We start from the raw sequence: 26534 nt of genomic DNA on the forward strand, positions 1-26534 counted from the left end.
CCACCAAGAATAGTGATCAGCTTGAAAAGAGTGGTTTGTCTTGGTACTTAATGTTCCATCTTTTAGGAACTGTTTGAAGAGCGTTGGTAACGAATAAATCCATCATGGCGGAGGTTGAACGTTCGAGAATACGCAGTGTGGTGCAGGTGAGAGAGAACGTTCAAAATATAAGCTTAAGCTAACATGTCCCATTCTAATCTGATAGCTTAGTTTATAAACATTTCTTTGAAGTGCTCTGTTTGATATTTATCATCCTTCTTTTTTTTGGCAAGCCTGTAACACATTCGAATTCTCCAAGCACTGAAATGGCAAGATCAAGGTCTCGATCGAGATCACCTTACGAGAGGAAGTAAGTCCGACGTACAAACTAAGAAACTTACACTGACTTTTAACCGTTTTCTTTCAGTGATAATATGCAGTAGAAGTACTGATCAAAATCTTGTTATGTGGTGTATGTTTGTTTTGGTTTATGTCAACCACTCTTGGTTTGACATTTTCAAACCAGTTTGTTTTGTAGTTACAGGCTAGATTCACTATTGCATTAATGATAATGATAGTAAAAACAAACTGGTTTAAGCTTATAGAATTTCAAACCAAAAAGGAAATTTGAACTGCACATGTATACCTGCCAACTCTCACGCCTTGGGTGTGAGTCTCACGCCTGTGAGCTAAAAACTTCGATCTCACACCAACTCACGCTTACAAACCAATTTCTCATGCCTTGTCGAAAAATGTGAGTTATAAAAATTATAAACATAACCGACACACTTTCCAAAAAAAATGTAAACTCCAACCAATGCGAGAAACGAAAACTCCATGTTAAGTGAGCAAATGACCATACTTTCCCTAAAATCTTATCGAGTTTTGACAAGAAAAGCATTGGGAACAAGGTCGTGTTTAGCAAAACACATCTATGCACTGGGATATGTTCGGAACATCTTCGGAATACTTCGGACGTCTTCAGAAAACTTCGGACATTGTTGTATCGTCTTCGGAAATTCTTGCACTCTCAGCTAAAAAATCTCACGCCTTTGACCCATAAAAAGTTGGCAGGTATACACATGTTGTGTAGGTTGTTATTGAGACATAACTGTTTGTGTGGTCAATTTCCAATCGATGTTTGCCACTTATTCCTGGCTTTATTCATGTCATAATACCCACAATGGTGCAAAACAGTCAAGTTACATGTACCCCTGTTAGATACAGGTGGAAAGGGGGGACTGTTTTGGAAATCTGTGCCAGCATTAGGTAGTGGTTAGTTATAACTTAACTTTTATTGGGCATTTGTTGGGAGCTTAGTCCAGTTGTTTTAAGACTAGTGAAAGGTAAGGTTTGGGGCATGTAGTCTTTACACCAGCCTGCTGGGGTTGTAAGTAACCACTGCATAAAAAATAAAATTGCCAGATTTTGGCCATCCCGTGGGTGCCTTTTTTGATCTGATCAGATTTTGAGGTTTGAGTTGGTAAAATAAGTAGCAGTGGAATTGCTGTTTTAGGTTTTGTTTTTTTGGCAGGGGAGGGGGGATTTCTATACAGTTTACCTTAAATGTTCCAAGTTCATCTGCTCTCTTAGCTCACTGTTTTGAATAGCTTGAGGGACCTTGCTCTTTTTCAGAATAATAATAATTCAGAACATAGGTTTGTAAGGTGAACTTCTTTAGTTAGTAACTTACTTGTAGTTGTTGTTGCATTTGTAGAAAGAGAAGTAAAGAAAATAAAGAAAACAGACGAAAGAGTGATGACGATGAGGGTGACAAAGTCAAGGAATATCACAGAAGAACACAGCAAAGTGACAGTGATGATGAAACAAGGTCTTATAGGAGAAAAGACAAAAGTAAATATGATTCCGAAAGGCGTAGGGACCGAGAAAGACATGAAAGGAGAAGACGTGGAAGTGAGGATGAGGATGATGATGATTATGATGACAGAAGGAGAAGAAAAAGAGAACATAGATCTAATAGAAGAAGACGAGATACACCTTCAGATGATGAGAGACGCAACAAACGCAGCCCTGTAGTGAGACCAGAAAAAGATGACACACATGACAGCAAGGAAAAAGAGGAAGCAGTGGATGCAGAAGAGAATAGTGAAAAGACAGATGCGCCTGCAAAGAAGAAGGCAAACCCAAATAATCCACTGCTAACAAGAACAGGTACAGAAAAGTAACCATAGATTACACTTTGTTATACAATAAGTAAAAACTTTGCACCAGTTTCTGCAAAGATGTTGAGTTTCAACCTCACTGATGTTATCAGGGCTTACTTTTCAACTGCTTACAATGTCCATGTGTTACAATACCTGTACAGGGTTGATTCCTAACATAAAAAGATCTTTTATTGCATGTACAGTATTATGGAAGTATTACTTTATTGCCAGAAAATTGGCTAAAGGTTATTCATTATTGCTGTTCTCAGTGAAATGCGAACTCTGAAATTCAATCCTCAACCAACGGTTTACGCTTTTGCTACCCTCAATCATCTTAGTGGACCTCAGTCTCAGGTAACAGGAGCTCACTTCAACCAGGTCAAAACTCAAAAGGTCATGTCTGTCAGTTGTGATTGGTAGATTTCAATCCATTTTGTTTGTTGCCATTTTTCATGATTATGATTGACGGCAGTGGAAATTGCAATCATTAATAGTTGGATTTTGAGTTCGCATTTCACTGAAAACCGCAATAATTAGCTTCAGTTAGTGACCTTAGAATCAAGTCGACACAATAGTTAATTACTTGTTTACATTCATGAACATAATTATCATTTGATTTTTTATCAGTCATCGCCTTCTGTTTCGGATTGTTATCTGTTATTTGCTTTTTGAAAAAAAAGCCAGACTTTCTGTATTAAATTAATTGTTTGTTGCTGCAAAAGAGGTCAAAACAATTATAGAGGAATCCTCATCGGGCTGTGTTATGATTCTTATTTCAGGGCTTTGATAACTGGCCACCCTTATGTAATATTGAGTTGCCAGTTGGGTAGTGTTGAGAACCCATTGAGATTTTATAATGGATCATTGGAAATAATCAGATAATCGTTGTCCCAAATGATCAATCATCAGTTATAATTGGACATAAATTGCTTATAGACGGTCAAGTCAAATAGTGGTCATGCATTTTGTGTACGAACTTGGCATTGCATAGCATATATTTGTTGGCACATTCAATGAATTACATCTACTGGCTCCAGTAGAAAAGGACAACACACATGTTTTAATGTTTTTATTTGTAACCAATAAATTATTTCTCTCATTTTTCTGTGATTCATAATAATGATTACTCATTAGGGGTAATTGTCGCGTCAGGTTGAAGTTTTAAAATAAATTTTAATTATAATAAATGAAAAATATACCAACTGGTACACTTTGGTATGAGTATTCTGTTTCTCTTTTTTTAGGAGGTGCATACATTCCTCCAGCAAGACTCAAGATGATGCAAGAAAGTATTGAGGATAAGAGTAGGTGGGTTTGGCAGAAGATCATTAATAAAGTTCTCAATCTTTTGTTGGAGAAATCAATATTCTTTGTCAGAACAGATATACAAAGTTTAGTCAAGGGCAGCCTGCGCCACAGACATAATCTAACCTCAGCTAGTAACGTCTGTGAAGTAGCGCTGAGATCCTTGTCCTGGACCCTGAATTCGAAGGACATAAGGAATGACTGAAAGTGGGTTTCGAATTTCCTTTAGACCTGACATAATCATTGCCGAATCCTGCTGTGTGTTCATTACTTTGTAACAACATTTGTGTCATTGGTTGTCTTTCGACCTGTTCACTTATCACTTGTTTATGAAGGGCACTGTATGCTGTATTATTATCAGGCAATGCAGATTAAAAAGAGCCGACAAATGTTGGTCTAGTAAGTGTCTATAGGTAATAGGTTCTACGTTACAGTTTTGAATTTGACACCTCAAGCTTTGTAATAATTTGCCACACGTTTCCCATTGTGGCTTGTTTTGGCTCATTTCTATTAGCAAGATATGCTTTAAGCTTTTGAAATGTTCGATCTGGAAGAACAAGGTCTGAAATATTCCATGAAAATTTTGTTTAATTGTCGCAAGATGTGTTGCTTGTTTTCTTGGATGACAAATTATTCTTTTCCACCAAAATCCTTTCTAACGGCGGCCATTGTCACAGTTTTTACATTCGCCTTCTGCTCGCTTTCTGTTCACTTCCGGTGCAAACTTCAGGAAGATGCCTATTAGAGCCAAATACGGCTCATCAAACAATGGCTTTTTTAACAGACCAGTTATGGCGCATACTCAAATCCTGGTACAAAGGTGGGGGCTCAGAACAAGGATTTTGGCGCTGATTTGCAGATGGACTTAACCAAGGGTTTAGTTTCTTCTGCGGCACAGGCTAAGTCAAGGGCAGACCATTGTGAAGTATGGTAGCCTATGTGAAAATAAAGCTTATTGTAAATTTTTGTTATAAACAGTAGACCATGATTTTTGGACATACAATATGTAATAATTATTTTTTGAAACTGATTTTGATTCCAGTGAGGCATATCAGCGCCTCAGTTGGGAAGCTTTGAAGAAAAGTATCAATGGTTTAGTCAACAAGGTAAGTACAAAACTGGAAAAATGAGAAAATGATTTCTCTTGTGTTTGTTCAAGGTCTGTTGGTGAGATACTCTAGACAATATGTACACAGTGTAGTATGAAATACCTTATTTCAGTCACTTAATTTCGCAAGTACTAAATTTCGCGATTTTGAAAAAAAAGGCGAAATTTAATACTCGCGAAATATAAGACATGCAAAGTTTAAAATCGCGAAATTTAATATCGTACTGATAATATAAAAAGATAATGAAACTCGATGTGTTTTATCATAGTTATTCCAACATGTCTGAGCTTCATGTTTTAGGAGTTTTTTGTTTAATTTTGTCCATTAGTTATCTCCTACTCTATCAGTCGCACTGTTCGAACTGTTCTATGCTGCCAAGTTCTTCAAAATCTCGCTCATGAATGCAGTCGTAGATGTAGCTATCAAGTATTTAGACTGTTGAATACCTCATGTTTTGTTATGTGTTTATTGTTTTGTTTGCTGTTTTTACGATGTCTTTCATATTAGTTTCGAGGTCAAAGCTTCATATTGAAGAATAGATAAAAATCGCAAAATTTAATACCCTCCAATTGTACCTTACTCTTAAAATCGCGAAATTAAGTACTCGCAAAATATGGCTCTTGGTTTTACTCGAAATTAAGTACTCGCAAAATTAAGTGAGAATAAGGTACACTATAGGTCCAGCTGAACTTTTTTTTTTACTTTTTTTTATTTTTAAAATTTATTTTTATTTGCAATACTTACAACATTTAACTAACCGGTACTTACAACTATACAAAATATACAGCACTAACCTTACAAAAAGAAGTTACAATAGTTACATTTCTTACACTTACTGTTAAGCTTGGACAGTTCGAACAATTGTTACAATAATAATATTGCTCAACTTTATGAAGCTAATACTGTTAACATTACAACACAACTTACAATGCTTACTCCAAGTACATGATGTAACTAGACTAGCAATTCAAATATTAACACTGCCAATAATAATTACAAGACTAAAAGAAGGAAATAAAATAGAAGATAAAGCCAGAAACAAAAGGAAACTTAACTTGTTAAAATATTTTTCATTCCATCCTAGGTTAATACATCAAATATTGGCAATATTGTACGAGAGCTTTTCCAGGAAAACATCGTAAGAGGAAGGTATGCTTCAAGTATGGCTGATTTCTTTCTCTGAGTTATGGGTAGTAATTGTGATTTTGAAGTGTGAAAAATTGCAGTGCTAGAACAAGATTTTTCTGGTATGTTGTAGGCTTTATAGTATAACATTGTACATCTGCCTTGTTCTTTTCCTGTTGTAGAGGTGTGCTGTGTCAGTCAATTATGCGAGCCCAGGCTGCATCACCAACCTTTACACATGTCTATGCTGCACTTGTCGCTATTCTGAACACAAAGGTTTGTCTTACTTCATAATTTGAACAAATAACAGGGCTGCAAACAATTTTTTTCCCTTGAAAGGATGTGCGTCCGACTAAGTCACCATTTTGATTGGAATGGACAAAACAAAAGTGAGGTCAGACATCATTTACAGAATGCTTAATATGCGAACCTGCTAATCTAATGCGTTGTCAATGCAGAACATTGGTGTTTGCACAAGAAAGCAAAAAAAAACAAGAAACTGCAAGCAGCTTATAACCATGCGGTTAATGTTTGACCACCTCTTTCAGTTCTTGGGCTAGAAAGGCACGGCGCCACACAGTAAAAAATCTTTAGAATGGCAGTCACTCGAGAAACACACAAGTCGTGTTTGTGTGAGTCACGAAGTGTGTGTGTGATGAATTTTCTTCATCACATCATCTCTTGTCTGGCCAGATAAATTCCTGCTTACGAATTTTAACATTTCTTTTGTTCCGAATGTTGGATAAGATAAATCCAGACCAGTTCGAGAATTACATTAAAAAGAAGTCTATTTCGCGCCAAAATACAGTTATGTCCAGGATTGAATGCAAATGAGATGGACGTTCCTCATGAAAGGCATCACAAAGTGTCCTCATTAATAAAAGTTCACCAAAATACACCAAAATCTGTCAAATATGAAGTAATATGGAAATGTCAAATAACACAGTCAAACATGAAGTACTCATTAAACAATACTTGCATTCAATCCTGGACATAATTGCCAAAATAAAGAGTAGACTTAGGCCATCCCATTGTATTTTAGCGTCATTCATCAAGCTTTTACAAGTGTAAATAGAGCATACCTGACTGCACGATGCAGCAGGTAATTCCCCTTGATGTTTTTCCCCTGCCTTGACATCTTCTGGGTGGGCTTGCAATTTTCATTTCAATTTCCAAAATAAACTCAAAACAAAAATTGGAATATCCAGAAAACAAGTTGTTGTTTTGCAATATTCAAGAAGTTCTGGGACTTGTACTCGCTTTGAGCCAGATGCTAAAATATCACAAAAATAAATATTTCACACAAACAGAGCGCAGATCATTTGTAAATATTTTTAAAATAGGTGAATGCTTAGCTACATAGCTACAGGCAAGCGATTCCATGGGTCTGACGTAGTGGTAGTTTTAAATAGCTTGGACATATCCAATAATTGCTATGTGATTATTCAGCCCTCTCTTCTGGTAAAACACTCATAATGAAACAAAACTATACATTTCACTCTAAACAGAGCAAAGTGTTCATGTTAAACGAATGATCACTAGTAAACATCAAATCTTGCGTGACCGTGACAAAGGGGCCGGCTGGGCCATGTGGGTCTGGAACGATTTACCGACAAAACAAAAAAAAAACCCTAAAATGGCAAAAAAATGCCAGCCAGATTATGACCCGGCTGTGCAAGGGTTAAAAAACTTGTCTAGAAATTCTGTCCAACCACAGTTGGAATTTCATTGGGCTTTGGCAAATTGAGGTCAGCCAGTGTCCCATGTCTGACTGTTATTTGCAGGCCTGAACTATGACTGGTAGCCTGTCAATGTACTGTGTCACAACAACAATGAGCAGGAATGTTAAATGTTTTTTAATTGGCAGAAGTAATTAAAAGTCTTCTTACAACAAAATAATAATAATAATAATAACTATAACAGTTCTTTTATCATGTTAAAAGTATTATCTGGCCGAATTGAAGTCTGTTAGTAAGAGGTACTGTAACCAGTCTGCATTAGGCAAAAGTGTCCCACCTTGCTGGAGCTTATCCCCCTTTCGATAGCATTAAGCAGCAAGCAGTATTTCTACTCCCCCTGGATGGGATGCAAGTGTGTCACAGGCGCAGATCTAGACATAAATGTTGACAGGTTTTCCAAATGAGCGCCGAAGGTGCAAGTTTCTAGGGGGTTCCCCCTGGAAATTTTTTGGATTTCAACTCCCTAAAATCCATTTTCCTTGGTTTCTGAGTCATTGAGACAGGATATTGGCCAGTTCCATTCTCCTCGGATGTTCAAAGCCTTGCAAATTGGCAGACTATTATTCATCTCTCCATTTCCAATTGGAAAGGTTTTTTTAGTAAAACTATTTATATTATAAAAAATCTGACTGATTTCTGTAAAACGGCAGAAACCTGAGTGAAGGGAGGCATTGTGAGTGTAAAGTGTCTTGGCCAAGAACACAGTACAATATAACAACAACGGCCATGGCTTGAACCCAGACTGCTCCACCCAAAGTCCAGCAACTTAACTACAGTTTTATAAGGACACTGAGCCTCCGGCATAACCACATCTACAATGTAGCTGGAGGCTAATTTGTGTTTGTGCCAAAACAGCATGGATAACTCACAGTTCAATACATTGGAAAAATTTTCTTTATTGCGGTTTTCAGTGGCATGCGAACTCTGAAATTCCAAAATCCAACTAAAGATTGCATTTTTTGCTGCCATCAATCATATTTACGGCGACAGCCAACAAACCATGCCAAAAGAGAAACAAACAAAATGGATCGAAATCTACATGTACCAATCACAACTGTTGGATGTGACCTTTTGATGTGAAGTTCTGTTTCCGGAGAGTTCCGTAAAAATGATTGACAGCAGCAGAAAACATAAACTGTTGGTTGAGGTTGAATTTCAGAGTTCGCATATCACTGAAAACCACAATAATTAATCATGGTGTAAAGAGTTTGGCAATTACCGGTAGTTTAAACCCAGCTGGACCATGGCTTTTCTGGACACACGGGCTAAGCTTTCTTTACATTATCAGCTCTTTACTGTAAGCGTGTGACATCCATGGTTTAAGGATTTATAATTAGAGTAACTCGTATACATGCACATGTATGTGATTGTTTATAGAACAGTGTTTTTATACAATTTGATTACTGTGGTTTGAACTTGTTTAGATTGCTAATTGAGACAAGAGAACATGAAATCTTTTTTTCGCTATCAACAGTTTCCCAAAAATGGAGAGCTTCTTTTACGTCGACTTGTGCTGCAGTTCCGACGAGCCTACAGAAGAAATGATAAGGTACATTTACAGCCTGTAATGCCCTTTTTTAACATCACAAAGTTTTCAAAAGTACCGGTACTGTTCCCCACATACATGTGTATTGTGCACTTTGGAAAAAAGTGGATTGCTACAATATTTTATGATTTTTTGCAAGGTGTACATGTACATGTAGGTGTGTGAAAGCTGTGAAATTAAAAAAAGTAACACAAGTGGCAAATATGTTGATGAAAATCGACAAGTTTATTCAAGAGATCTGACAATCCACAAAAATTAAAAGGGGTGAGAGTTAAACCCTTTCTTGCTGTTTTTTGTACTACAGGCTGTGTGCTTATCCTCTACAAGGTTCATTGCTCATTTGGTCAATCAACAAGTGGTACGTACAAGGTTATTGGCTGACATTGATTCTCTCTTTCCATAATGATATAATTATTATTAATTATTATTATAATCATATTTGATGGTCAGAACTTGTGTAATCACCATTTGATGATTTTTTTCTCTCCAGGCCCATGAGATTTTAGCATTGGAAGTTTTGACACTGCTTCTTCACAAACCCACAGATGATAGTGTAGAGGTTGCGGTGAGTAGCTAATTTATTAATAACTTTTTTTTAAAAAAATTGTTAGAGCTACAGTGAAGTTTGGTGTTTGAAATTTGAAAAGGCACAAAGAACGTCACTCTTTGTATTTAAATGTACATGTAAACTTAAAATCTGGGCATAATCCAGTGTTCAGTCACCTGTATCTAAAAATATGGAAGTTCATGGTGGCCATTTTGCACTTTCCATCTCTGTGTCAAAGCCACTGTTAGGGGATGTCAATCAGTTATGTGAAGGCAATCAATAATTGAACCATTGACATCAATCATCCAAGAATTATTACATCAATCATACAATAATAGAAACATATTCCAAATTTGAATGAATAATAAAAAGGTTTATTGATGCTATGAGTTTCTGTTACTGTGAGTTCTGAGCATTTGGTATTACCTTATTTAGTCCTCTAACAAAGGAGAATTGTTTGGATTTGTTGGTGACTATATAGTGGATTTAATTTCTTGTTTTGTTATTTTGGTTTGATTCTAGATTGGGTTCTTGAAGGAAGTAGGAATGAAATTAACTGAAGTATCTTCAAGAGGTGTTCATGGTATGTCAAATCATGTGTATGTTACAAATCAAATAATTTAAAATCAGGTTTAATTTTTTTAACCTAGGTTTTATTTCAGCCTTGGTAAAATTTAGGGGTATTATTAGGGTTAGGGTTTGGATTGGAAACATATATTTTTAAAAAAATATTTTAAGTGTTAAGTGGATAAGTGGTTGGACAACAAATCTGGAGGTTAAGAGTTCAAATCATTGAATTGCCGGTTAGTAAAAAGGTAAAAAAAAGAATTAGATGATACTACTTGAGTGGGTAAGTAGGGATGGTGGAGGGTGGTTCAGAGACAGCAGGGGAGGGGAGGTGTTTTAATTTTAATTTTCTTCTTTTTTACCTAGGAGAAAAAAAATTAAACTAGGTTAAACAAAAAATAACCTAGGTTGGAAAAAATTACCTATATAAGAGCTAAAATTTTGTAACATGTACATATTGAACACTTTGTTAAAAACTGTGACAGAAGGAAACACAACTTGTTCATTTGCTAAAAGAAAAATTTGTTGTCACCTTTTTCAGCTAAAGAGTTGTACTAAATTGTAACCAGTGGATTTCTTGGTTCTTTGATTTTTTTTTCACAGCTGTGTTTGAACGACTCAGGAATATTCTCCACAGTGCTGAAATAGACAAGCGAGTCCAGTACATGATTGAAGTTATGTTTGCAATAAGAAAAGATGGTTTTAAGGTATCTATGTTGTTTCTCGTTCTTATAGTTGTGTTACAGTGGAACCCCGATATAACGATCTTCGATATAACGATATTCCCGATATAACGATGAATATGTTATGTCCCGGCAATAGTAAAATGTATGGGACGGAATCCCGATATAACGATTCCTCGATATAACGATATAATTTTACTGCCCCCTTGGCATATCGTTATATCGGGGTTCCACTGTATTATCAAGAAATAAACAATTATTCAACTAGAAATCATGCCACAAGCTTATAAAAAATATTAATTATAAATATTATTTTGTGGCTTTGAATAGGATCATGTGGCAGTTCCTGAAGGACTTGACCTTGTGGAAGAGGAAGATCAAATAACCCATTTGTTGCAGCTGGAAGAAACATCAAACCCAGAGGACATTTTAAGTACGTTTGCTGTCATCAAGAATCTTTCTAACAGTATCTCAGCATTAGACCCACTCCCACACAAACAGCACTACATGAAAATACCGCTCAATAAATTGCAATCTTTTGAATGGTCACATACATGTACTGTACACTGGGTTCAGGGCTCGACACTAACATTTTCCTGATTTCCACTGGAAAGTAAATTTTCTTCTTGGAAAGTAAAAAACGAAAATGAACCAAAATACTTACCCGATCTGGAAAGTAAATTTCAGGCTTTACTGGAAAGCAAATTTTATGCTTAAAGGCTTAAATGAAAAAAAAGGTGTGTAAAAAAATTAAGATAATGATAAAAAACAGCCATAAAACAATGACAACTCGTCTTAAAAAGACGACGGTATTCTTCTGTTCTCCGCCATATTGGATCAAGAGAACTCCCAAGGAGGTCTGGGTACTATAAACACACGTGGATTCTTCTTCTGTCGCGAAGGTATGTAACGAAATCTACCCAGGGAAATGAGTCTATTTCAGTTCGGTTTTTCTCGACATAGTGGTGATGTTGGAGAAAAAGAAGTTGAAAAAGAAAAAGTTGACGAAGGACAAACGGGCGAAAGCACTTCAGACGTTGCAAAGTCTAAAGAGAGGTACACGGAAAAAAGAAAAAAAAAGTAGGCTGTAGATTTTTCAGCGAGGTTTTTCAGTAATGGGGAAAATAAAGTCGGACTGGAGATCATGCTTGTCAGTTGAAGTATTAGACCTGTCTCGTGAGGATTCATATTGAAGGGCCTTGTGTTGCTGAGTTAAACCCTCAACCTGGAGTGCAGTTTTGGTGGGCTAGTGGAACGAGGATGAGACGTCCAACTTTTGACGACTAAAACAATGCCATGAGACACATAGTAAGATTTTTTTATTATTAATTAAACATGGTTAGCAACTATGGAACTGTCATCCATTTTGGAAAGTAAAATTTTGAGATGGAAAGTAAAATTTGAAGTCTACTTTCCAAAGTGGAAAGTGGTGTAAAAATTTAGTGTCGAGCCCTGGGGTTCTTTCAAAAACTTAATAGTTAGAACAACCTTGTACAATGTTATAATCAGTACCACATGGAAGTACATTTGTACCGCTCAAAACCTTTCATTTGAATATCATGGTCACACATTTTGTGGTTCCAGTAAATGTCCATACTCCCTCAACAGAAGGGATTGGAAATTCCTGGGGGTGGGAGGGGTCGTTAAGGCCAATGTATGAAGCTTAATTGAAATTCCAGAGGGGTGGGGGTGGGGGGTTCTTAGGAAAAATTCTTAGGATAAATTCCATTTTGGGGGGGAGATATGGATAATTTATGGAACTACACATTACATATTCATGAGAACCATCATGAGAACGTATATTAGCATAACTCAGTGACTGACTACTGGAAAACTTGCAATCAGATTGGCTACATAGGCACTTACTGTTGATCAATAGTGCCTATCGGAATGGGCATGGCATTGTGGCCAGCATTGAGTTTAAAAAAAAAGCAGTCAATAAATCAGTTTCATTGACAACTGCTATTGGGTTATGGTAAACTGACTGCTTGCTCTTGGTTTCTATTGACTTTGATGTAATTTTGGCTCAGGGCTTCACCTGGGCCAACTATCAGCGGATAGTCCATAGTGCAATGCTCTTTCTCCCAAAATATCATTTGAAATTTCTGTATTTAATATTTCATGCAGTCAGAGGCAGATTAAGTACAATGAAATTGTTTTATATGTGCTTCTTTTGCATGCTTGCATTGTTACTCAGTTGAGATAAATTGAAAACAGTCTTTTATTTTTTTAATATCTTCAGATGTTTTTAAGTTTGACCCAAATTTCTTGGAAAATGAGGAGAAATACAAGGAAATCAAAAGAGGTGGGTACATGTACATTACTTGTTTCTTACACTGGATGCTTAAGTTGTGTACCGAAGCATTTTATCGTTAAATATTGTTTTGTTATTACTCAGATATTCTTGGTGAAGGTGATTCAGATGAGTCTTCAGGTGATGATGACGATGACGATGAAGACGACGATGATGATGACGAGGAAGGAGAAAACAAAGGTATTTGATTTGAACCAGGAATGGAATTTCTTTATATCTTTCTTTTAATCTAAACTGTTTGACATATAGTTTAGAAAACCCAAAACTTTAAGCCAAGGGCAACAAGAATAATACCGGTAGTCCCTGAGAGTTGAAGAGTTGATTAGAGTGGAACTCATTGGCCATCTTTCAAGCACAGCCAAATTATGACAACAATATGCAAGAGTTGACAAAAATTGCACTACATGTACGCAAGAACTCTTTTTGACTCCCTCAAAAATTTTGAACAGGTTCAAATTCAATGAGAGTAGCAGCAGCTGGGAGTTGCTAAGAGTCAACAAGAACATGCAAGTGTTAAAGGCCAATCAAGAGCAAGAGGTTGAACTTTTGGCTACACTGTCGGCATTCTCATTTTGCTGGGCTATATTAGAGGAGACTTAACAGGGATTGTCTTAGTTTGAAGAAAATTTATATCTTGCTCACTTTATAAACACAGATTTTATTCAACTTGCTACATGAACATCATACCACTTGATTTTGCTAGGTTTTTGGTAGAAATTTCATTTAAATCATGACTGAAACAGATTAATGATAATATTATGAAAAAAAGGTGACACTGATACTTGGTTATGAAAAAAGAAAGAAAAATGATTTAAATAGTCAGTGTTTTTCTCTGTGTAAAGTTGTTTTTGCTTTCTTGGCAGATGAACAGAAAATGGAGATTATAGATCACACTGAAACAAATCTTGTGGCTTTAAGACGAACAATATATCTCACTATACAGTCCAGGTATGACATCATTTTGTAAGTTTCTGTAGCCTGTGAGCAGGCTTACTAGTGAGGTATAGGGCTAAAACCAAGTGAGCCAAGCCTGCTCAGGACTGCAAGGTAATGCCTCTTCCCAGACTGTACTTATCTCTTTGATTCTTTTTGCCCTACCCCACTTTAGCCTGTTTACAGGCTACATTTTCTGCTATTGCTGTACATCTCTGTGGTTTATAACTTGCAAACAAGTTTGGAATGTTGGAAGAACGCCACTTTGGTCATGGGTGTTTAAAGGAGTCTGTTAACAACCTAAGTATCTTATTCAGGGATGTAGCTAAGAAAACACTAAGCCGGCTCATCAACAAGCCCAGCTGGCTTTTCTGGCCTTGGCAGCTCTAAAAGTTTACCTAAGTCTTCATTTTCATGTGAAATTTCAGCCGGATCATAGTTTGTCCTGCCAATAAGTGCATTAGACCACCATGTAATTTACCAGTACAACAGTTAATAGTTTAACATCTTGTATTAACCATTGATAGTACTCACAGCACCTTCAGATATTTGATCTAACTGAGAAAACTACTTCATTGTTACTTGCTGACGAGAGAAGGCAAATTTATCATTAATTTTTAATTTACACTGCAGTAATGCCAAATAATGCACACACATTCAGGTTTTTTTCAGCCTTATAATAAACTGGGTAATGAAGCTTGAGCAATAAATTATTTCAAGGATTTACCCTACTTGTGATATTTGAAAATTTGTTGAAATTGCACTCACCTAAAGGGAGAGAATTTTCAAATATTGCATTTGCATTCATACTATTGCCAATACTAATGAAACTGTATTGTAGCAACTAAGTATTAACACAACATTTGATATAGTTAGTTCACTTTCTACACTGATTCACCTCGCTTTCCACTGTTTCTTATCATTTTGTTCTTGTGTGTGTGTGTAGTTTGGACTATGAAGAATGTGCCCACAAACTGCTTAAGATGCAAATCAAACCAGAACAAATGGTAAGTTTATAGAGTTAAAACCTTTCAGCGGGTTTGTTCTTACCATGTTTGTTACAGTTACTTTTCTAAACTTTGTTCAAACTGTTCTAGTAATCAAGACATACAGTACTCTGCAGAGAATAAGAAATACTTCAAGTATTGTGTTTAGATTGTTGTTCTCTTACAGTGCGGCTACTGTAACCGGGGTCACCCAGACAAAGTTAACCAATCACAAAGCAGAACGGAAACAATAAATTTCAGCATTTTTACCGAATGGTGATGAGGTTATGTTATGGGCCGCATTTTCTCACTCGAACACTCACTCACTCACTCACTCACTGGATTCTGATATCAAACCGCAATTAATTCATCATTAAACGAGAAACGTGCTGACAGAAAGGTCCTTTAAAAGCATTCAGCACATGTCAATCAGAAACAAATTATTCTTCAACCTCGTTCCAGGGTCTCTCTCTTTCAGGGAACTAAATTGAATTTCACAAAACAAATCGAAAGAGGATCACTTACACTTATCCTCTGGTGATAAAAGAGAATAGAATTCGCTCAACGAAGCCTCAGAGCATAGGCTATCAATGACCCATTCACGTAAGAAAACATTCAAAGACGCGTTTTAGTGAACACAACATTCATGCACGTTTTTGTTTCGCGTCACATCATCTTCGTGTCACGTCATCCGTTTTTGATCTTTTTGAGTCGTGCAGAAACGCGCATCTCTCTCTCAAATTTTATTCGCTGCTAAAAATAACGCTATACGTGCTGGCAGAAAAGTAAACATATTCACAAAACAAATTTACTTAATGCTAAAAAGGATCAAAGGTTACACTTAAATATTTTTGTGATAAAATACGGAATTCGCGCTATGAACTACATATAGTTACGCTTAAACTGTTATAAAAAATTATTACGCTCGCCTTGTGACGTGTTTTAGTCAACACAACATCCACGGCACGTTTTTGTTTCGCGTCACGTCACCTCGTGTCACGTCATCCGTTTTTTCGACTTTTTGCTTGTTTACAAGCGAAAGTAGGAGAATAACAGTTATGTTAGGGAAAATTTCACATTCTTGTAAACTCTCAAGGGATTTTTTTAATTTCTCAAGGGACTGTTTTAATTTCTCAAGGGATTACTTTCAGCTGTGGGTGATCACTAGCGATCTCGTGGAAAAAACGTGACTTGTCACATTTACAAACGTTATATAACAATTTTAAAAGTGACATGTCAGCTTTCTTATCTCAACGCACGTGTGTCTGAAAGGCGATCTATAAAAAGCGTCGCACAAACAATGGATAGCGTAACTAACGCTAAAACACGAATAAATAATCACTAGCACTTACATCGTTTAAAAAATTACAAACGTCAAAAATAAACCATACCAAAAAAACTCGCTCTTTTCAAAGATATTTTTGAAGTTAAAACAAATGCAAGAGATGGGGGCTTCTTTTAGCTTAGGAGCGGTTAAAAATTAGGCCAAATTTGGTCGCTACAAGCGCCATTCTATTTCGTCATCAGCCTAGGTCGTTAGGGGCGTGACCTCTCGTTGACAGCAATGTTGCATGAATCGGCTTTACAACATGCGATCGTATCGACGCAGTTCGAGTGGAATTTCAGTCAAAGACAGCAAAATTCTTTCGTATTTCATCTTCAAATATAATTCGAAAGCATTCACTGTATATATGGCTTTTGTTTAATCCTTCTTAAGCCCACGAAGAAGCTGTCTTGATATCCGACCCTCGCAGAGCCTAGACAAAACGCAGCTTGAGTGTTTCGATTTGTTTACGCCGCAATTATATGCGCAATGTTTTCTCCGACAGTAGTCGGAAATATCCGTATTTTTTTTCGTGCTTTTTCGTCGCAAAAACAAAGCGTCGAACGCATATTTTGTTGTTTCATTTGCTAATTTCGCTGCCGTAATCGACTGCCTCGAAAGGTCCTTGCAATTTTAAAGTATAGAATTGTCATATCTCGGTGAAATTTGCACTGTTTATTTGTGTAATGTTGAGGAATATGTGTATAAATACCCGGCGCGGACGAGCCATTTTTGACAAAATTATATGGCTGCATTTCCTTTGCGAAGATAGGAAATTGTTGAACTAAACTACAAAGCAACTGTAATGATAAGTTCGAAGAACAATGCACAGGATAAACCTTCGACTCATACTTCATGCAAAAAAGTCGGTATCTCGAAGAGACTTTGATTCATCTTTTTGAGTCGAGCAGATACACGAAGTGTTCGGGCGTATCTTTTCTCTCAATTTTTTTCCGCTGCTCAAAAATAACGCTATACGTGCTGACAGAAAAGTAAACATTCACAAAACAAATTTACTTAATGCTTAAAAGGATCAAAGGTAATACACTAACCGGTAAATATTTTGGTTGTGAAAACTGAATAGCGCTACGACCCCTGCGAGCACGAGCCATCAATGACGCAACTCACGTGGAAAAATAAAGCAAAGTGAGATTGCTTTACTTTATTGGACACTTATTTAGAAAAAATGCGGAGGTCGGCACTTCATTCATCGAATTACCATGAGGTTGCTCGAAGAGCCTTTGATTTCACTTCAGCCATGAAATGTCGAGTACAGAACAAAGAAATTTCAACTTCTTCGTTCGCCACGAAAACACATCAATGCTAAATTTTGTCTGTATGGCGCTGGATTTTCAATTAAACTTCGATTGCATCCCTTTTGAGCTTGAGTAGTTGTGACAGCACAAGTTGGAAAGTAAATATCAGCGACATTAATGAAAGAGGAGTTCGAAACTGTGTCAAAACAGGGAAAACAACGGCCATGCTATTTGTCTCCAGATGTAAAAGTGCGTGGCGGAGTTCGCTCGTGACAATTTCAAACAAATTCCTCTACGGCATCAACCGGAGTTTTGGTGATGCCATTTGGAAAATAAATGCACGTAAGGCCAGCAAAGGAAGACATTCTAAAGTGCATAACGTACCAGAGAAAGCGACGATTACAACATTTATCTTTTTCACTTCACACAATAAAATGTCAGTTGAGTAAAAAACAGTGAAGTTTCATTTTGTTCACTCGTGAAGCTATTTACTTTATATGTTGAATAGAGCGTTAGCTAGCGTTGACGTTTCGATTTAAAATTTGAGTAGTTTCACATGCTGTACAAATGAATGTCATTTGTCATGCAAGTTTGCAAGAATCAGGACCTGAACAATCGATGAAAATCGATGATCGGAAAATCAATCGATCAATCGATGACAATCGATTAATTACTGTTGATTGGCATCGATTGGCATCGGCCAATCGATGATCAATCGATAATCACACTTTGGTGGTCGCGAACTTCATCGATTGCCATCGATTGGCATTAAACACACAATCAATCCGAAGCATGAAGTAAATACTTACATACGTTGTTTTGTAAAAAAATAATAAAGCTCCTTGCCATTGAGATGAGGTTTACATCATAAGCTTTAATGTTTCTGTTTTTCATTTGAGTTTCCTACTGTTTGCTAGCGCTAGAATACACCGATTCGCGAAAAAACCGGAAGTTTCATGGAAGCGAGGCTAAGTGGCCCTCGCCAGCTAAAAAATATAAAGTTTACATGAGCGCGTGGGGCATTTCAAGTCGGAAAAAGCATTTCATTCACAAATTCGCCACAAATCTTGATCCTTATATGCTCAAAAGTATAAAAGAAGAAATTCAGTTAAGGTCTAACAGGCGAGAGGTGAAATTTTACTTTTACATACAGTTTAGCGGTAAGACGTTGTTGTTGACTTCTCTGTAATCGAATAATTTAATACTCAAAACCTCAGTTTTAGTCCTTCTTTGCTCAATTTTGGATTTTGTTGATCAATAAAACACCTTGTGATTCACAAGAACTTTAAAAAACAGATTTTGTTTTGGGAGGCTCTTCGGTTTTCAGTCCGACTGAAATTCCGGTATAAACAGATAATCTAAGAGCAACTAGCACTTGTGTAGGCGATGTCTCGCAAATATTTTGAAGATTCTAATTCTGTCACTTTTAAATATGCGCGGCAGCTTTTTTAGTAGAATTTCTGATGGACATGAACTGTTTCAGGTGTAAATTGAATTGTATATGTTTTTGAGTAGCAAGGAAAGTCAGTTTAATATCAATTAAATAAAGCTGCCTTTCATATCAAAAGAAATATTTACAAATAGAGCGGTTTGTTTTGACAGAGAAACTCGCATGTCATGCGGTTTGTTGTGACATGTTTCGGTCAGGAAAATCCCTCAACAATCGAAACATTCAGCCGGTTTTTTATTAATAACATTTTGCACAGACGTGAATTGCTTCATTTGTGAACTGGATCGAATTTTAACAGCAAGCGAAGGTATGGTCTGTGCGTAGTAGCGGGAGCGATGAAAGGCAGGCAGGAAACAACTCAACATTTGCGTCTAACAATCTATGTATACATTTACCGTAGATTAATTGTAATGTCTTACCGCATTTCGGTCACACAAATTGGAGCGACAGCTAGATACCTCCACTTATATTTTAACAGTAACAGAATGTAGAAACGGTAAGATTGTGAGACATGTTAATGCGAGCTTCTCTGTCTATAACAGTTCTATATAAAACAAAACAACTCTGCTTCGGTTCCTTATAAATATTTTTCGGATACGAAAGGCGGCTTTATTTTATCGATATTAACCTGAAGTAATTTTCTCTTGCAACACAAATGCATGTTAAATTTAATTTGATTTTAACTTGAAAAAGTTCATGCCTATCACAAATTCTCAAAAATATATGCTGTATTTTATCAGTCACAGAATTATGGAAACTTGACATGTTTGCCACTGACATGTTTACACAAGTTTCTCTGTCAATACTGGAAAGTTTTTGTTCATATCGAAAACCAAAGGACCTCCCAGAGCAAAATCTGTTTTTTAAAAGTTCTTGTGAATTATAAGGTTGTCATTTTATCGATCAACAAAATCTTAAATTGACTGTTATCCACCTCAAGCGAGCGGCTGAAATTCATCCTTCGTTGGCGGAGGAATATTCATTCGAGCTAGCGCTCAGAAGTCGGCAGCAAAATCCATCCGCCAAGCTGTTAAAATTTCACCTGTCGCCTGCTAGACCATAAATTACTTCTCTTTTACTTTTGAACTTATAAGGATCAAGATTTGTGGCGAATTTGTGAATGAAATGCTTTTTTTCCGACTTGAAATGCCCCACGCGCTCATGTAAACTTTATATTTTTTAACTGGCGAGGGCCACTTAGCCTCGCTTCCATGAAACTTCCGGTTTTTTCGCGAATCGATGTATTCCAAAGACACTTCGTTCTTCGTGACCGAGTCAAAATGGCGGACGTGACAGGCGAAACTCATCCCCAGACTCCCGCTGTTGTCTCGTTTTCGTTCCGACGTACGGAAGACGTATTTTTGAGTTCTCTCTGCTACTGTTTGATTTGAAATATTTCGGACGAGCGAGAAGATGTTTATGACATCGAAGGCGGCCGTTTAGTGGACTACAAGACAGAATTTTAGAAAAATTACATTGTACTTAGACAGCGAGGAATTCTGTAAGTTGCGATTTCTATTTACTTTGCCAGGAGTTGGTTCGAAAGCAAACCAGACTTAAAAGCGTACGCTTCGTTGATGGAGGCGAATAAGACTTAAGCTCAAAACGTTTGTATTAAATAATTATTGCCTTATTACTGTTAAGACCCTGTTAAGTTAGTAAGTTTCTCGTTGTATTGACATTTTTTGGAAAGGTTATCGTTGTTGTTGCTAATAAAATATAACATACAAGAGAGACCGTGTGTTTTAACGTGAACGTATTTAACAAATACTAGTCAAATGAAAAACGATGGCAGTAAAATGATCGATTGAATTGGTAATCGATGATATTGATAATCGATGAAAATCGATGTTAGTTAATTGATCGATTGTCATCGATTATCGATGAAATTGATAATCGATGACAATCGATAATCACAAAAACTTTAGCGATCGATTGTTCATCGATTATCAATATCAATCGATTAATTGATATCGATTGTCATCGATTGTTATCGATTGCCATCGATTATCGATTTCATCGATTGTTCAGGTCCTGAAGAATCGATTTCAATCTCTGTGAAAGCAGTGAATGCGATGGTCGTTTGTTTGGACTAACTGTGTGGCGGAATTTGATTCTCGGAAAAAGTAAAACTTTATAGCCGGCTGTTTCAGTGTTTTCTCGCAATTGTAACAATGCAGAAAACAGAACACATTCCAAACAGGAACATCGGTAACGTTTTCATTACTAACTAGCAAGTGAAACTGTTCTTTAAACTTCATCCATCTTTCGACGTGCTAAAGAGCAAGACGGATCGAAATCCGCCAATCACAGCCCACTAGCATGACCTTCTGAACTTGTGGGTCATTTGCATGTAACCAACAACGGTGGTCGGGACTTTTCTCGGAAAAATCGAAGCTTCTCTGCCGTACAAATGAGCGACCAATTTTAAACTGTTTTAAAAGCAAAGTTGAGGTGCTCGAGAGAGCCAACCGGCGGCTAAGTGTGAAAGTTTCAAATACGCCATACACTCCTCATCATCCAAGACCAAGACCAACAACTCGACAAGCTTGTGAAGGAATTTGTTTCGAAAAGAAATAAATTCAGATAAAAATAAATAAATGAACAAGTATGTTAGTGTTGAAAACATCACCGGTTTTCCTGTTCGGAATTTGTCCTGTGTCTTGCATTGTTTATACAATTGCAAGAAAAACTGAAACAGCCAGCAATAAGTTTTATTTTTTACCGAGAATAAAATTCTAACAAACGTCCGTCGGGTTCACTTCTTTCACAAATCGATTCTTGAAAACTTGCATGACGAATGACATTCATTTGTACAGCATGTGAAACTACTCAAATTTTAAATCGAAACGTCAACGCTAGCTAACGCTCTATTCAACATATAAAGTAAATAGCTTCACGAGTGAACAAAATGAAACTTCACTGTTTTTTACTCAACTGACATTTTATTGTGTGAAGTGAAAAAAATAAATGTTGTCATCGTCGCTTTCTCTGGTACGTTATGCACTTTAGAATGTCTTCCTTTGCTGGCCTTACGTGCATTTATTTTCCAAATGGTACTACCAAAACTCCGGTTGATGCCGTAGAGGAATTTGTTTGAAATTGTCACGAGCGAACTCCGCCACGCACTTTTACGTCTGGAGACAAATGGCATGGCCGTTGTTTTCCCTGTTTTGACACAGTTTCGAACTCCTCCTTCATTAATGTCGCTGATATTTACTTTCCAACTTGTGCTGTCACAACTACTCAAGCTCAAAAGGGATGCAATCGAAGTTAATTGAAAATCCAGCGCCATACAGACAAAATTTAGCATTGATGTGTTTTCGTGGCGAACGAAGAAGTTGAAATTTCTTTGTTCTGTACTCGACATTTTATTGGCTGAAGTGAAAAAATGCTGAAATTTATTGTTTCCGTTCTGCTTTGTGATTGGTTAACTTTGTCTGGGTGACCCCGGTTACAGTAGCCGCACTGTAAACAGGTGAGGTTTGTAACAGGTCAGGAAATGGTCAGGGAAAGATAAGCTCAGAGAAAAGCCAGGGAGTCAGGGAAAATTGACATTTTGAAGAAATGTTAGGGAAAATTGGAATATAACACCACTAATTTCATACAATTGATGGATGAAAGAAACCTTACAGATCAATGAAATCTCACTGTTTTTTTATTGGAAGCGAAGGCTGGATGTCACTACAATATCTGAACTTTTGTATTTATCTGATCAGGGAAATTTTATTTTTATCAGGGGAGAGTCAGGGATTTTTGAAAACTGATGGCAACCATGTTTACTAGTGTAAATTCATCAGCTAACGAAACATCCAAAAAAAATTATTCAGTATTGTGTTGTTGTTTTTTACAGAATGAGTTCTGTACAATGATCATAGACTGTTGTTCTCAACAAAGATCTTATGAGAAGTTCTTTGGTCTGCTGGCTCAGGTTAGTTTAACTAAATGACATTTGAATTTTGTCGCTAGGAAATCTGCTTATCAGTTGAATTTTGCTGTAATACGCTTCACTTTTACAATGTATTTACTTTTAAGTAGTAACATCTCTCTCACATCATCATATGTTAAATTGATCACTTCAACATTAATAGGCCTTATACACTGTATTTAGCAGGACAAGTGTCACAAATATCAACCTCCGCAAGACCACGAGTCTTCCATAGCTCATGTTCAGTGGTTAGAACGTCAAACTGGTATCGGGAAGGTCATGGATTCGACTTCCGTTGGGGGCTCAGAAGTGTTTACTTTCTTCAAGTCCAAGTCACCATTCCATGTACTTATCATTACCTTTTTATCAATTTGTTTCAGAGATTCTGCCAGATTAATAAAGTATATATGGAAGAGTATATTAAGGCATTTCAAGAACAAGTGAGTTTTGAGAGTAAAAAGTATAAATTTTGTTTGAATATTTAAAAATTATTGCTGGTGATGCACTTATAAACATGTAGCCAAGCAGTATAGTTCTTATCAAGTAATAATTTGGACCTTGTTGTTGTGATATTTTTTTTCAGTATGAATCAATCCATCGCCTTGAAACAAACAAACTTAGGAACGTGGCCAAGTTCTTTGCTCATCTTCTCTTCACGGATGCTATTCCTTGGACGGTAATTGTGCTAAGCTGGAACTTTCGTTTAATTGGCGCAATAATGTAGAGAGGAAAGGTTTCAAATCCGTGCTGTATTCAGAGCAAAAACCAGTAACTGTTGGAAAACGCGGGAAAAGATGCCTGTGCCAAAACGAGGTTTGTGCGGTTTGGCTTCTGATTGGCCATTGAAGGTAAAGCATCCTCGCTCTGGTTGGTCAGCGTTTATTACACGTGATCTCGTGAAGCCGTGATTGCCAGTGAGCGGGTTTTTTTAACCAATCAGGAGAAAAACCAGAACCAGTCGTAACTTGGTTTACGCGCGTTTTCCCGCGCTTGGCGCCAGTTAGTTCTTGTTTTTGCTTCATGTTCTGATTGGTTGACAGTTATTTTCTTTTATTATGATTGGCTGATGTGATTTTTAATAGTTGCTAAAAAAACACTCTAGAATTCAGAAAAAATACGCCTAAAGTATTATAGAAGCTCATTTGATAATATTTTTGTTGGTATCTTGTAGGTGCTGGCTTGTATCAAACTAAATGAAGACGATACCACTTCCTCGAGGTATGCTGTTCAGTTCAAAATTTAGTTTTGCGATACTTGGAATTTCCCGACTCATTCCTGCTTTTCTGTTGCAATTTTCAGCCGCGTTTTCATCAAAATCTTATTCCAAGAGTTAGCGGAGTACATGGGTCTTCCCAAACTCAATGAACGCCTAAAAGATCCGTGAGTACTACTATATATACTTTTTCAGTCTTGATTTTTTTTTCGTGCAAAGAATGTCTTGCAAAGGGATGCTCATTTCGAGAAACAAATTGTACGTAGCTCGTCTATATTCTGCTTGTACTAGTCTGACATTTAACTATGCACTATCATTATTGGTTATTCAGGTGTCCATACTTATTAACTTGGAAAGAAAGCCTTCTGTGATGTGTGTAATTAGTAAAGTTTAGAGTCTGTTGGATTTGTTCGTTGTTATTCAAGATGAAGTTTTGTTGGGAAAATGACAGGCGAGCGAAAAAATAGACTCGTGATATCCAACAGTGATTTCAATACTCCGTGTTTTTTTTTGAAAGCTGATGTTTTCTGGATTTCTTTTTTCGTCAGATTCTTAGCGGAATATTTTGAAGGGATCTTTCCGCGCGACAATCCACGAAACACGCGGTTTTCCATCAACTTCTTTACCTCCGTTGGACTGGGTGGTGTCACGTATGTATTTACTTGACCATTTCCCGCGATTTCCTGTGTTTAGCTCATATTACATGTAAAACAGGCTCGATGAATCCTCACAGGGAGAGAAATGAAAATCAAAGTGAAGAAGAAATATTTCTCTTTATAAACAAAAGAGAAAGTAATCATTTGTGAGTTTCTTTTGGAATCTGGCAAGCTTAAGTCAGTGAAATGGATTTAAAGACGAGGAAAGAAGTGCACGTATTTTATGCTATAGGAAAATTGCTAATTCATCACCTGTTTTAGACGTGGCTTTTTTTTTCGCTCAAGAAAAACCTCAAGAAATGACACACCCAAACTAACTTAATGCTTTCTATTTCAGGGATGAACTAAGAGAGCATTTGAAAAACGCTCCAAAAATGATCATGTCACAGAAGAGGCCTGGGGCGAGTGACAGTGACTCGGATTCTTCCGGTGACAGCAGCAGCAGTGAAGGTTTGTGGGAAAACATTTAGGCTTTTTCACTGATATATACTTTTTTCATTTCTGTATGGTTATGACCTATAAAACATTTGTACATTATTTTCATTACAGGTAGCTCAAGTTCGGAAGAATCATCCTCGGAATCTTCGGAGTCTTCCGAAGAGTCGTCGGACGATGATCGGAAGAAACGGTCAGTGTATGTATAATATACTGATGCCTGTTATTAGTATTTTACGTTGTTTTTTCACGCTTTTTTCATTGCCATTTCCAATTGTCTGGCCTCTTAGATCGATTATATTCTAGCAGTATATTAACCCAGACTACAATCCCACAGTTGTTCTTTAAGTACGAACCTAGAAGCTTGTACACTTTCTTTAAAAACGGTTTTTATTTTTCTTCTTCTTGTTTTCAGGCACAAAAAGAAGCAAGCAGCCCACAAGAGTAAAGAGAAAGATACAAGGAAGCATAAGAAAGACAAGAAAAAGCGATGAACTTAAAATTCTTAAAGAATACAATTATGCTTACACTTTGCCATCAAAAGTTGACACTGCTACATGAAATCTATCTGCGCACCCTTGTAGCTGATAGTCGTGTGGTCTTGTCAATCAGCAAAATGAGTGTTTTGTAGCAAGTATTTTGGGCAGCTGAGAGAAACGAAGGAAAAACGATAGCGCAAGTCAATGACACTACAGAAGGAAAGGTGGAGAGTGCTGTGCAAAGAATTCGAATAAGACCGCAGTAGCAGCAAAGTCGCTAGGGACGAGATGGCTTTTGCGACTTATCTTTAAATCCTTACTGCCCAGGTCTTAAGTCCAAAATTCACTTCAGTACTGTAGGTGGTTTTGTGAAGATATGTATATAAAACTCATTTATCGTATTTTTGTTTGAGCTTGTATTTTCGGTACTCTCCTTATTTGAGCGCGTCATATCCGATATTTAGGTCACTTCGGCTTCCCATACACCACAAAAACCCCATATACTCCTTGCGTTTAAATCTAAGACACGCGGCCGAGTTTGGGGCTAGAAAAGATTTTTTCCTTATCTTGAGCTCGACAAAAGCGTTTACTACTCTTGCAGTAGACCGCAACACCAGTTTGTTAGTTGAATACGTGTTGTGAACTTGTTAGTCGAAATACAGGTGAAATGGATTATTCGCATGTTAGGCACAAGAGATAAATATAGATCCTCCCGTGGGAGGGAAGGGAGGATTTAATTGGCAGCCATTACATGGTTAGGCCATCTTTTCAAGATTATTAAAGACCCAACAGAGC

At 36.9% G+C, this 26534-nt stretch overlaps 1 protein-coding gene across 1 annotated transcript; it reads left to right on the forward strand.

The window, feature by feature from the left end:
• The first annotated feature begins 11 nt into the window (after positions 1-11).
• Positions 12-26140, forward strand: LOC144630331 (pre-mRNA-splicing factor CWC22 homolog). The gene is made up of 26 exons (XM_078488683.1): positions 12-146; positions 273-349; positions 1697-2151; positions 3389-3452; positions 4492-4555; positions 5643-5707; positions 5866-5959; positions 8897-8971; positions 9273-9326; positions 9459-9533; positions 10038-10098; positions 10686-10789; positions 11096-11198; positions 13008-13070; positions 13164-13259; positions 13943-14027; positions 14959-15019; positions 22882-22959; positions 23337-23396; positions 23540-23632; positions 24128-24174; positions 24256-24336; positions 24718-24819; positions 25163-25275; positions 25375-25453; positions 25676-26140. The coding sequence occupies exons 1-26, from the start codon at positions 105-107 to the stop codon at positions 25752-25754; spliced, it is 2370 nt and encodes a 789-aa protein (XP_078344809.1). The 5' UTR covers positions 12-104; the 3' UTR covers positions 25755-26140.
• Positions 26141-26534: the final 394 nt, after the last annotated feature.

Source organism: Oculina patagonica, chromosome 11, assembly GCF_052425735.1.
Source record: "Oculina patagonica isolate OP01 chromosome 11, crgOcupat, whole genome shotgun sequence".
Lineage (NCBI taxonomy): Eukaryota > Metazoa > Cnidaria > Anthozoa > Scleractinia > Oculinidae > Oculina > Oculina patagonica.